The sequence below is a fragment of the Bos indicus x Bos taurus genome, chromosome 7 (assembly GCF_003369695.1).
Source record: "Bos indicus x Bos taurus breed Angus x Brahman F1 hybrid chromosome 7, Bos_hybrid_MaternalHap_v2.0, whole genome shotgun sequence".
Classification (NCBI taxonomy): domain Eukaryota; kingdom Metazoa; phylum Chordata; class Mammalia; order Artiodactyla; family Bovidae; genus Bos; species Bos indicus x Bos taurus.
Genome location: NC_040082.1, coordinates 105,829,347 through 105,840,610, shown reverse-complemented (window position 1 = coordinate 105,840,610; position 11,264 = coordinate 105,829,347). Strand labels below are relative to the sequence as shown.

Genomic DNA, 11,264 nt, shown 5'->3' with positions numbered 1-11,264 from the left:
GGCTGGGCGCCAGAGCCTGGTTCCCGAGGCGCGGCGGTCGCGGCTGGGGGCGGGGAGGGGGGCGCAGGACCCCAGGCTGGGGTCCCGGAGCCGGAGGCACGTGTCCCGGGGCGCCAGCGGGGCCGCGTCGGCCCGAAGCACTGCCCGGGCCTGGGCTAGTCCAGGGCCCGGCGCGGCGGGGGCTGCGACTGCTAGGCGGGGTGAAGGGCCGCGGGGGAGGCGAGCTGGGGGGCGCGGGGGGTCGGAGTGCCCGAGGGGGTGCTACCTGGTGGGGGCGACCAGGAGTGGGGGCCACGGAGGGTCAAGAGCAGCGGGTCGGGGCGCTGCCGGCTGAGTCGTGCAGGGCCAGGGGTGCCCGAGGGTTGCGGGGGGTCGGGAGCCCCAGACTGGTGGCGTCAAATAGGCGTGGGGCGTTGGGGACTGGGGTGGGAGGTTGACGGAGGGCCAGGCTGGGGCAGGGGGCGTCTGGAGAGCGTAGGGTGTTATGGGATTGGGAAGGGGGCGTCTGGGGAGATCAAAGTGTTTAGGGGCGACAGACCAGCTGTGGGGGAAGCTGGCCCGGGCTGGGGGCGGTGGTTGGGGTGGGGGGAGGGTTATTTATGCGAGCGCAGGGGATTGTGGGGGTTGGGGCTGGGAGGGTCTCAGAAAATGGGACCCGAGCCCGGAAGGAGCAGGCAGGTGATAGTTAGGGAGGAGATGCTGTGGGCTATCATGACGGCTTTACCACCTCCAGAGCTTGGGGCCTAGGGGAGGGAGTCAGTTCTTGATGGTCCAGGGAAGAAGCCGTGGGGGTCTCGACCACTTCTCTAAGGGGCAGGCTACTTCGAAGGTGGTCAGAAGGCCTGAGGAGAGGAGAAGGGGCTCTAGGGAATGGTTTGGGACACGGTCCCTGGTGTTGGGGGGTGGTTTGCCTTGGGGTTTCTGGGAGGCTCCCCTTAGGAGACGGGACAACTGAAGGTGGGGAGCCCTGGTAAAGATTCACTTTATTTTTCTCTTGGGCTCTAAAAATAGCCTCCCCAAAATCTCGGGGTTGTCCCCCAGAAAAAAATCCCAGCACCCAGTCTGGGCAGATAAAGCCCCAGGTTCCAAATCCTGAATCCTGTGGTTGCCTTGCTCTGTGACCTTGGGCAAATGGCTTTGCCACTCTGGGCCTGAATTTCCTTTTCTGCAAGGGGATGTTCTCTACTTCCCAGGGTGTTTATAAAGATTAAATAATAATTAACTCTAATAATAGCTACCGCTGTTTGAACCTGATGCCAGGGTTTGGTGAGTGGGTTGTTAAATCCTTGGAACAAACCAGGATTGTTACTCTACCCACTGTACAGATGAGGAAACTAAGGCCTGGAGCCCCTGAGTCACACAGCAAGTGATGGGCACTGTGGGGAATGGAGGCAGAGGAGGTTTGAGGGGTGTGGTGGGATTCTTACCCCCATCCATTCCCCCAACCAGGGCCAGTTCCCATCCCCCCAGCAGCATGGCATCCTGTGCTGAGCCCTCTGCTGCAGACCCTGAGCCCACTGCTCCGCCACCTGCTGGGGTCCCACCACTTGAGGACTTCGAGGTGCTGGACGGGGTGGAAGACGCTGAGGGCGAGGAGGAGGAAGAGGAGGACCTGAGTGAACTGCCGCCACTTGAGGATGTGGGGCAGCCCCCACTGGAGGAGGCTGAGCAGCCCGGGGCCCTGGCCCGAGAGTTCCTGGCCGCCATGGAGCCCGAGCCTGAGCCCGCCCCGGCCCCCGACGAGTGGCTGGACATCCTGGGTAAGGAGCAGGGGTGTCTCGGGTTGACCCATGGTGCCCAGACAGCTCAGGTTTGGGAGTGACCTTGGCCTAGGCCTTCTCCTCTCCTTAGCCTCGGGTTTCCCCATCTCTGTCCTGAAGGAGATTGGAAGTAAAACGTGGTAACCACGGTGATCACTAGCCACAGGCAATTGCTTGAGACACTTCATGTTTATAAGCCCTTTTCTTCTCTCTCTCTCTGTCACACACACACACACACACACACACACACACACACACACACACACACACATGACTTGCTTTCTCAGAGCTGCTAACAGGGCTCAGAGACGCTGAATCACCTGCTCAGAGCCACACAGAGCTCTCAACCCCCATTCCTCTTCTTGGCATTTGTCTGACCAGTGCCTGACCCACGCCCCCCAAAACTGTGTTCTAAGGTCAAATAGATCTGTGGAACATCCCATTCATAGTCTTCAGTAGTGTGCTCAGTGTTGAGAAAAGCCCTGGAAGAGGGAAACTAGGAGAACCCATAAGTGCTGCACCCTCCACCTCCACTCCATCACAGCAACTCTGGAAAATAAACAGTACTGCTAGTTCTGCTACCGAGAACACCAAGTAATGCTGATGTCCACACAAATGATGGCACATCGCTGCTATCACTGTTAATGATCCAACGATACAGACACCAGTAAAACCAAGCTGGTACTGATTTCACCTCCACTACAGATACAGACTTCAGTATGCCTAAAAAAACAAATACCAGGTGATGTTTACTAAGCAGTGGTTCCGTGCCAGGCCTGTGCATCCTCTAATTTTATTCTCACAGCAACCCTGTGATGTAATTCCTACCATATCCCTGTTTGACAGTTAGGGAAACAGGCTCAGAGAGGTGAAGGCACTTGTCCAAGGTTGCACAGCCCCCTTGGCTCTGTTAAAGTTTGGGAAGTTCTTCTCTACTGACGGGAAGGACTGCCCTGCTCCCTCTATGAGCATGAAGGTGGCTCTGTTTGTTTATATTCGAGCCAGCCACTCTCTGAGGCCAGAATTCAGGCTTCTAGTCAAGGAAACAGGCCTCGAGAGAAGCTGTGATTTACCCAGAGTTTCCCTGGGCAAGAGACAATGCCTAGTTGAGATCCTACCAATATATCCACTATTAGTGTCCAGAAGCCTCAAGACACGGGATCCCTCGGCATCCACTGGATAAGTGATTCTGAAACTGGATGCAGGTATAAGTGTGGGAGCACTGCAGAAAATTGGAACACTCTAGAATATTCCACAATATGAATAGATCTCCCTGCCCTTTATCTTTAGACTGGGGTCTACTCAGACTCACGGCAGTGTTTTCCAGACGTGGGGACTTACAGAATACAGGTGCTTCTTGTGCACTGGGTGGCTGCAGAGGACGTCAGTCTCTTGTGCCCCATAGGTATAAGCCCTCTATCACCCCAGCAGTTGTAATGACTGTGGGTGTCATCATTGTGGGGGCTCCTTGAGTGGCTTTGTGAGGGTCTGGGGCCTTGTGCCTGGTACTCAGTAGGTGTTGGCTGTGGCCATCTGGCCATCCCTAAAATTGTTTGGGGTATGGGGAGGAACACAGTGGTCTCCTTGGTGGCTGGAGGGGGGAACTAGGGGTTACTTTTGCTTTTAGGTCTTTCCGTGTGATGTGGTGCTTTAGTCGGGACACACTCCTGGCATCACAGGTACTCTACTAACCAAGCAGGCTACTCACTGGGTGTCACCAGGAGAAGCCCCAGCCACCCCATTTCATGGCTGGGTAAACTGAGACCCAGATGTCTCAGGGCTGAGATTGGAACCAAAGGAGAGGGGACAGGGTAGTGCTCCAGAGTCTCTTTTCTGGGCATCCCTGCTGCCTTGATTGTGATAGGCAGGAGGGCTTTTCTCAGCCCTTTGCCCTCACTGAGCCGAGATGTTTTTTCTTCTTCTCCTTTTCTGTTGGCTGCTTGTGGGATCTCAGTTCCCTGACGAGGGATTGAACCTGGGCCCCAGCAGTGAAAGTGCAGAATCCTAACCATTAGGCCACCAGGGAACTCCATTTTCTTTTTAAAAATTATTTTTAATTTAACAATTAACTAGATTTCTTTTTATACCGAAGTTTTCTTTTTAATTAATTTGTTTTTGGCTGTGCTGGGTCTTCATGGCTGCTCTGGCTTTACTCTAGTTTTGGCGAGCAGGGGCTACTCCGCAGTTTTAGTGTGTGGGCTTCTCATTGTTCTGGCTTCTCTTGTTGCTGAGCACAGGCTTCAGCAGTTATAGCTCCCGGGCTCTAGAGCACAGGCTCAATAGTTGTGGCGCACGGGCTTACTTGCTTTGTGGCATGTGGGATCTTCCCAGATCAGGGATTGAGCCCATATTTCCTGCATTGGCAGGTGGATTCTTTACCACTGAGCCACCAGGGAAGCCTCGTTTATTCATTCTTAATTTTTGGCTGTGCTCGATCTTCACTGCTGTGCACAGATTCTTCTTTGTCGTGGACTGTGAGCTTCTCTAGCTGTGGTGAGCCGGCTCAGCAGTGGCAGTCCATGGGCTTCGCTGCCCCGCAGCATGTAGGATCTTAGCTCCCCAACCAGGGATCAAACCCTGCATTGGAAGGTGGATTCTTAACCACTGGACCTACAGGGATGTCCCCTCCCCCGCCCCCGCTTGATTTTCTTAAGATAACAGACCAGCTAGCATTCACTGAGCCCATCCCAGGGCCAGTATTGTCAGTCCCCAAATCAATACTTTCATGCCCAGTGTCCAGCCAGGGACACTGGGGCCCAGAGGCATGGTGTCCCCTGCCCAGTCAGTGGGAGAGGGGCCACTGAAAACTCAGCTTGTGCCCTGGTGCTGTGCCCCGCCAGGAGAGGCAGAGCTGCCGGTGAGGGGAGAGTTTGCCCAGGGGGCAGCCACTCGTCTGAGCTGCTTGGTGACAGGCTGTTTGTTCCCCCTCCTTGGCAGGGAATGGGCTGTTGAGGAAGAAGACGCTGGTTCCAGGCCCACCGGGCTCCAGCCGCCCGACCAAGGGCCAGGTGGTCACTGTGCGGCTGCAGACGTCGCTGGAGAATGGCACGCGGGTACAGGAGGAGCCGGAGCTGGTGTTCACCCTGGGCGACTGCGACGTCATCCAGGTGAGAAGAGGGGCGGGGCGGGGGTGAGCTGGGGGATGCGCTGGTCGTGGTGGGGTGTGCAGGCACTGCTGTGCTGCGCCTCGACCCACTCCACTAGTTCTGCTCCCCCCACCCTCCCAGGCCCTGGATCTCAGTGTCCCGCTCATGGACGTGGGGGAGACGGCTATGGTCACTGCTGACTCCAAGTACTGCTATGGCCCCCAGGGCAGGTGAGAACCTGCTGCTTACAGGGGTCCCTGTGGGGATACAGGAGTGGGTGGGACAGGTTGTTCCCCCATCTCATCCCATCTGCCTGCACACTTTATAGAAAAGGAGTCTGAGGCTCAGGGAGGGGAACTCCTGCCCCAGGTCACGGAGCTCAAGGGGAGCAATAGTTAACTTTCCTTGTGTTTTACTGAGGATGGGGTGACAGCTCTTTCCCGCCCGCTCCTGAGCCAACCCAGTGTGCCTGGGGGTTCAGTCACGGCGGCCGCTGGGTCTGAGTGCTATCCCCACCCCATCCCCCAGCAGGAGCCCATACATCCCCCCACATGCGGCCCTGTGCTTGGAGGTGACTCTGAAGACTGCTGTGGATGGGCCTGACCTGGAGATGCTCACGGGGCAGGAGCGTGTGGCCCTGGCCAACCGGAAGCGGGAGTGTGGCAATGCTCACTATCAGCGGGCCGACTTCGTGCTGGCTGCCAACTCCTACGACCTCGCCATCAAGGCCATCACTTCCAGTGCCAAAGGTGACCACCAGGTCAAATCCCAGCACCTCCCTGCAGAGCCATCCCCACTAGTGCTAGAAACGTCAAGCCACAGAGGGCCCCAGATTCAAAATGTTCTAGAAAATTCTAGAATCTGGGTAGATGTTCAACTATGCCTAGCCTATAGATATCACTGGTGGTGGAGGTTTAGTCCCTCAGTTGTGGCCAACTCTTTTGCGACCCCATAGACTGTGGCCCACCAGGCTCCTCTGTCCATGGAATGTCCTAGGCAAGAATACTGGAATGGGTTGCCATTTCCTTCTCCAGGGGATCTTCCCAAGCCAAGAATCGAACCTGCATCTCCTGCTTGGCAGGCAGATTCTTAACCACTGAGCCACCTGGGTGACTAAGCCTCCTTAGGTATCTCTAGACTTATATCCCAGGTCAGTGGAATGTTATGGAGTGCAGACAGATGTTTAAAATGTGGTTGACTGCAGAAATTGTCAATCCACGTGTCCCGTGATCAGGCCCTTGTTCACTTAGGCTCCATTTTGTAGACTCCTCAGGAGTGCCCTGAGGATGGTGCTGGTCTTGGCCTGTGTTAGGATGGGAAAGCTGAGGCCAGAGAGGCCTGAGTCCCCTCAAGGAGTAGGTGGTAGAGATCCCACGGCATTGGGAGCTTCGAAATCCCTGCCTCCTGTCACTGGGACACTCAGAGACCCTTCCCCTAAGTCTCCTCCACCACCAGGTGCGGAGGAGTGGGCCTGGCCTGGGTCGCTTAGTCCCTCTGCAGCTGGATGGCTGGGGGGAGGGCTGGAGGCATGATCACAGTAGCTGTGGCTGCGTGCTGTCCCCCTCAGTGGACATGACATTCGAGGAGGAGGAGCAGCTCCTGCAGCTGAAGGTGAAGTGTCTGAACAACCTGGCGGCCTCGCAGCTGAAGCTGGATCACTACCGCGCAGCGCTGCGCTCCTGCAGCCTCGTGCTGGAGCACCAGCCTGACAACATCAAGGCTCTCTTCCGCAAGGGCAAGGTGAGCTGCAGTTCACAGGCTCCCAGCGGGCAGGCTGGCTCCCGATCCCAGGGCAGTGAGGCTGGTCTCCCACCCCAGACTTGAGAAGGGCGTAAGCATCAGCCAACCAAGTTCCCCGGGGTACAGATGGGAAAACTGAGGTTCAGATACGTGCACGAATGTGGCTTGGGTCACAGCAGTTCCTTGACTGAGGCCATGTTTGAGCCGAGCCCTGGGTCTTAGGTTCCCTCTGTTCCCCGGCACTGCCACCTGGCCCATCCGTAATTGTTCCTCGCATATAACTCTTTGTGACTGCCATTTCCCTCAGTAAAAGCTGTGTTCTTCTCACGGACTTCAAGGCTGTAAGCCATCTGGTCTTTCGCCCTGCCGTCACCTTCCAGTCTACTCTTGGTTGTTACTGGGCTAGGTCTGCTGCTGCCCCAGTGCCTTTGCATGGGCTGTCCATACCCTATTTACTCCCATGAGTCCTTCCCTCATCTCCTTAAAGCCTTTGCTGTGATGTCACCTCCTCAGGAAGGCCTCCCTACAACCCCTCTGCCCTGTCTTCCTGTGTCCCGTGTCACTGTCAGCATGGGAGGTGTCATACCTCTTGTCCATTTCCCTTCCCAGAAGGCGGGGATTTTGTATGTCGTATGCGTGCGTGCTAAGTCGCTTCAGTCGTGTTCGACTCTTTGTGACCCTATGGACTATAGCCCACCAGGCTCCCCTGTCCTTGGGATTCTCCAGGCAAAAGAATACTGGAGTGGGTTGCCATGCCCTCCTTCAGGGGATCTTCCTGACCTAGGAATTGAACCTGCGTCTCCTGTGGCTCCTGCATTGCAGGGGGATTCTTTACCATTGGGTCATCTGGGAAGCCCTTTGTATGTCTCATTCACTGCTACATCTCTAGTGCTGCAAATAGAGCCAGGCACACAGTAGGTGCTGAGTAAGTGCAGGTGGAGCATGGCGGGGAGCTTGGCCTGAGTGGACCTGACCTGATTGCTTTTGTCTCTATCTCTGTTCATCTTCTGCTGGGAGAGGGGGTGCCTTCAGTATTTCTTAGCAGTAAACTGAGGAAACTAGGCATAAGCAAATGCTGGGTCACTTAGTGGGTTTGTCAGAGACCTGGAGAAGGAAAGGGCAACCCACTCTAGTACTCTTGCCTCGAAAATCCCGTGGACGGAGGAGCCTAGTAGGCTACAGTCCATGGGGTTGCAAAGAGTTGGACACGACTGAGCGACTTCACTTTTACTGAGCAGGCCAGCCAGCGTTTTTAAAGTACTTTCTGGGTATAGAAACGTGAGGAGAGAAAAGATTCTGTCCCTGTTTTTCAGGGTTTAAAAGAATCCTCTTGTGGGAAATGAGACTGTTTGTTCTTGTAGCCTCACACCTGTTTGGGTCTGCTGGTCGAAGGTGATGGAAACCCACTCAGATTCAAGCAGAAGGCATCGATGGCTTGTGGAACTGCCAAGTTTCAGGCCTAGCTGGCTTCAGTCGCGGCTGGATCCAGGTGTTAGCAGTGTTGTGGAGATACCTGTGTCTGCCTGCTGGGTTCATTTCTCAGGCACACCCCTCTCTCCAGATGCTCCCTCCTGCTCTGCCAAAAGTGCCAGGTGTCCATCCTTTCCACTAAGCAACTGGCCTCCCAGTGCTCCCAGCGTAGTTCTGGCTGGATCTCATTGGCTGGCTTGAGTCACACGCCTGGCTCTGAACCATTCAATGTGGCCAAAGCTTTGGCAGCATCCGGTTGGCTTCTCGAGTCAGCCAAGGTGGTGAGGGAGGAGAGAGCAGTGCCTGGGCGCTTGCCCACGGTGAAACCAACATTCATGGGAAGGGGCACCAAGCCTGGCGGGCCGCTCAGGTAGTTGAGGGCTCCGGGGAGCAGTGTAGGGGTGACTGGAGCCCTGGGGCAGTTGCTGGAGATAGATTTGGAACTAGTCAGATGACCGGGAGCCTGGCAGGGCTGGGTCTCTTGAAGGAGAAGGTGGCCCAGCTTGGGTCCAAGTGATAACTCCCCACTTGCTCCCGCAGGTGCTGGCCCAGCAAGGCGAGTATAGTGAGGCCATCCCCATCTTGAGAGCAGCCCTGAAGCTGGAACCTTCCAACAAGGTGAGCAGAATGGGGGCACCCTGAGACTTGCCATGCTGACCTGTCGGTAAGTTCCTCTTGTGGTCTGCCCCTTATCTTTCTTGCTGTGGCTCTCCCCTATAGAGTTTCTGTCTGGGCAGTAGCAGGGGGTACATGACTGAAGGGCCCCAGCCTGCCTGCTGAGACCCTTTTTGACCTCTGCAGAGCCAGTCTGGGCTCTCACCCTCAGCAGGGGTTCCAGAGGTCAAGGGCACTGCCAGCCTGGCCAGTGTCAGTGTTTTCAGCTTCTTTCTCAGAATATTTCTTCTCGGAAACCTTCTTCTGGCCACCCTTGCTCCACCTCATCTTCTGGCTTCCTCGGAGGATGCAGACAGCACCCCCCACTTTGCTAATGCTTGAAGAGTAGTAGACAGCTCCCACGTCCCAGTGGTTCCAGCCTCAACGAGCCCTGGACCCCAGGGAGGCAGGCTGCTAGCAGCAGTGGTTGCCCCTGCTCTCACAAACACCCTTCTCTCACAGACGATCCACGCAGAGCTCTCGAAGCTGGTGAAGAAGCATGCGGCCCAGAGGAGCACGGAGACCGCCCTGTACCGGAAGATGCTGGGCAACCCCAGCCGGCTGCCTGCCAAGTGTCCTGGCAAGGGTGCCTGGGTGAGCAGGGGTGGGCAGGCACAGGGAAGCTCCCAGAGGAGGGCTGTGTGCAGGGTACACCATGCAGAGGGAGTTTCTTCATTTTGCAACGTCAGTGTCTTCCTGAACTGGGTCATGCTGGATCATGCTTGGGACATGGACACAGAGAATCCCCAGCACTGTGTGATCAGAGCCAGAGCAGAAGATACAACACAATCAGGAGGGCTCGGGCAGAGGAGTGCTGGCTCCCTTCAGAGGGGAAGGGGAGGTGTACCAGAGGAGGGGAGACTTGGCTTGAGTTTTGATGCAGGTGTAGGAGTTTTCCAAGAGGCAGGCAAGGCATTTTCAGGCAGTGGTTTCCTGGGAGGCCCGTTGGGACCGTAGTTTTTAGCTGAGGTGCAAGCCATCTGTCTTGACCACTATCTAGCCTTCTTCTCCCTCTCCTTTATCCACAGTCCATCCCATGGAAGTGGCTGTTTGGGGCAACTGCTGTCGCCTTGGGGGGCGTGGCTCTCTCTGTGGTCATTGCTGCCAGGAACTGACCGCCCAGGTGGCCACCATCCCCTCCACTCACCGTGGACCCCCACCCTGTGCTCCCTAACACCCCCAGGCTCCCTGTCCACTGCCCTAACTGGCCTAGCCCCCTCCTCTGGGGCGGGGGCAGTGAGGTTTGGGGGTCACATGGCCCCGCGAGCAGGAGGGACTGAGCCCTATTGGAGGAAAGCAAGGCAGGGCCCTGACCTCACATCCAGCCCGGAGCAAGGGGCCCTCATTGCTCCAGACCCGATTCCCACCCCACCCCCGGGGTGAGGTCCCAGCAGGGATCAGTCCCAGTATCCTCTTCCCAACAGGCCTGGGGGCAGCCCTCCCCCTGCCCAGCCCCTTTCCACCCTCCAGCCCCTCCTGCCCTGCCTGCTGCCCTCTCTCCAGGCCCCTTCCACCCACACACAGTGAAATAAAAGCCTCCCACCCCGCTCCCTGCTCGTTCTGGAACCTTCTTTTAGCGTCACTTGGGGCTGAGCCAGAGGCCTTTTGTGCCACGTCCAGGGTCACAGAGGACAGTGGATGTGGCCAAGCCGGGACTAGAGGGGGCCCGTCTGCTCCCAGGCCACAGCAGACCCTCTGTGCCGAGTGGGAAACAGACCTGGCCTAGCGGGGCCTTGTGCTCAGGGTGCCTGGTCAGACTCCGGAGTTCACCGCTAGGTGTGCTCCTTGCCCCACCTCTCAGTTCTGCCGCCTCATCTGCAATGGGGGACCCTGATGGGACCTCACTGGGGACTGTGCTGAGCCCGCAGTGACCACAGAGGTCTGGCCGTGCAGCAAGCAGACAGACCTGTATCTGGGCAGCAGCATAGCCGGTGCAAAGGCCCCGGAGCAGGATGGAACCCGGTATGTTCAAAGGTGATAAAGGTGGGTGCTCAGCAGAGCCGGACCCTACAGGGCCTCTGGGGAGGGGTGGGGTTGACTCCAGGAGCTGCGTCTCATCTCTTCCCGACAACCCAGGGCTATAGGAGCTTCACCCCAAAACGCTGCCCACCGTCCCAACCAGGATAGCCAAAGCCAGTGTTTGGCATCTTTATCAACCTGAGTTCCTGCTTGCTGCTTTAGCCTGCCTCCAGGAAAGGAGATCTCTGAGGTAGACCACACAAGTGTTTGGCTCATGCCCACCCCCTTACTAGTGCTTCCCAGGTGGCGCTAGTGGTAAAGAACCCACCTGCCAATGCAGGAGGTGTGAAAGAAGCAGGTTTGATCCCTGGGTTCAGAAGATTCTCTGGAGGAGGAAATGGTAACCCATTCAAGTATTCTTGCTTAGAGAACCCCATGGACAGAGGAGCCCAGTGGGCTACAGGCCATAGGATCACAGAGTTGGACGTGAATGCAGCGACTTAGCGCACACCCCCTTACAGTCCAGGAGGAGAAGCCACTGGCCACAGCCACCCAGCTGAAAGTGGCCGTCAGGCCTTGAGACTTGATCTTTGCC

At 56.8% G+C, this 11,264-nt stretch overlaps 1 protein-coding gene across 4 annotated transcripts; it reads left to right on the top strand.

Annotated features, from left to right (window-relative positions):
* On the top strand, window positions 1–10,260 carry FKBP8 (FKBP prolyl isomerase 8). Of its 4 annotated transcripts, none has more exons than XM_027548309.1 (9): window positions 1–96; window positions 1,450–1,760; window positions 4,698–4,867; window positions 4,988–5,076; window positions 5,375–5,595; window positions 6,414–6,586; window positions 8,597–8,674; window positions 9,173–9,304; window positions 9,739–10,260. In XM_027548309.1, exons 2-9 carry the CDS (start codon window positions 1,475–1,477, stop codon window positions 9,823–9,825), a joined length of 1,236 nt encoding a protein of 411 aa, XP_027404110.1. In that variant the 5' UTR covers window positions 1–96; window positions 1,450–1,474; the 3' UTR covers window positions 9,826–10,260. The 4 variants fall into 4 exon arrangements, with proteins under 4 accessions (XP_027404110.1, XP_027404111.1, XP_027404109.1 ...); XM_027548310.1 differs by having other exon boundaries at window positions 9–200; XM_027548308.1 differs by lacking the exon at window positions 1–96 and having other exon boundaries at window positions 617–1,760; window positions 5,378–5,595.
* Window positions 10,261–11,264: the final 1,004 nt, after the last annotated feature.

Coding starts and splice junctions, on each gene's coding strand:
- FKBP8 (XM_027548307.1), top strand. CDS start 1,370: ATGGGCACTGTGGGGAATGGAGGCAGAGGAGGTTTGAGGGGTGTGGTG. Junction 1,761..4,697: donor CGAGTGGCTGGACATCCTGG/GTAAGGAGCAGG, acceptor CCTCCTTGGCAG/GGAATGGGCTGTTGAGGAAG. Junction 4,868..4,987: donor GCGACTGCGACGTCATCCAG/GTGAGAAGAGGG, acceptor CCACCCTCCCAG/GCCCTGGATCTCAGTGTCCC.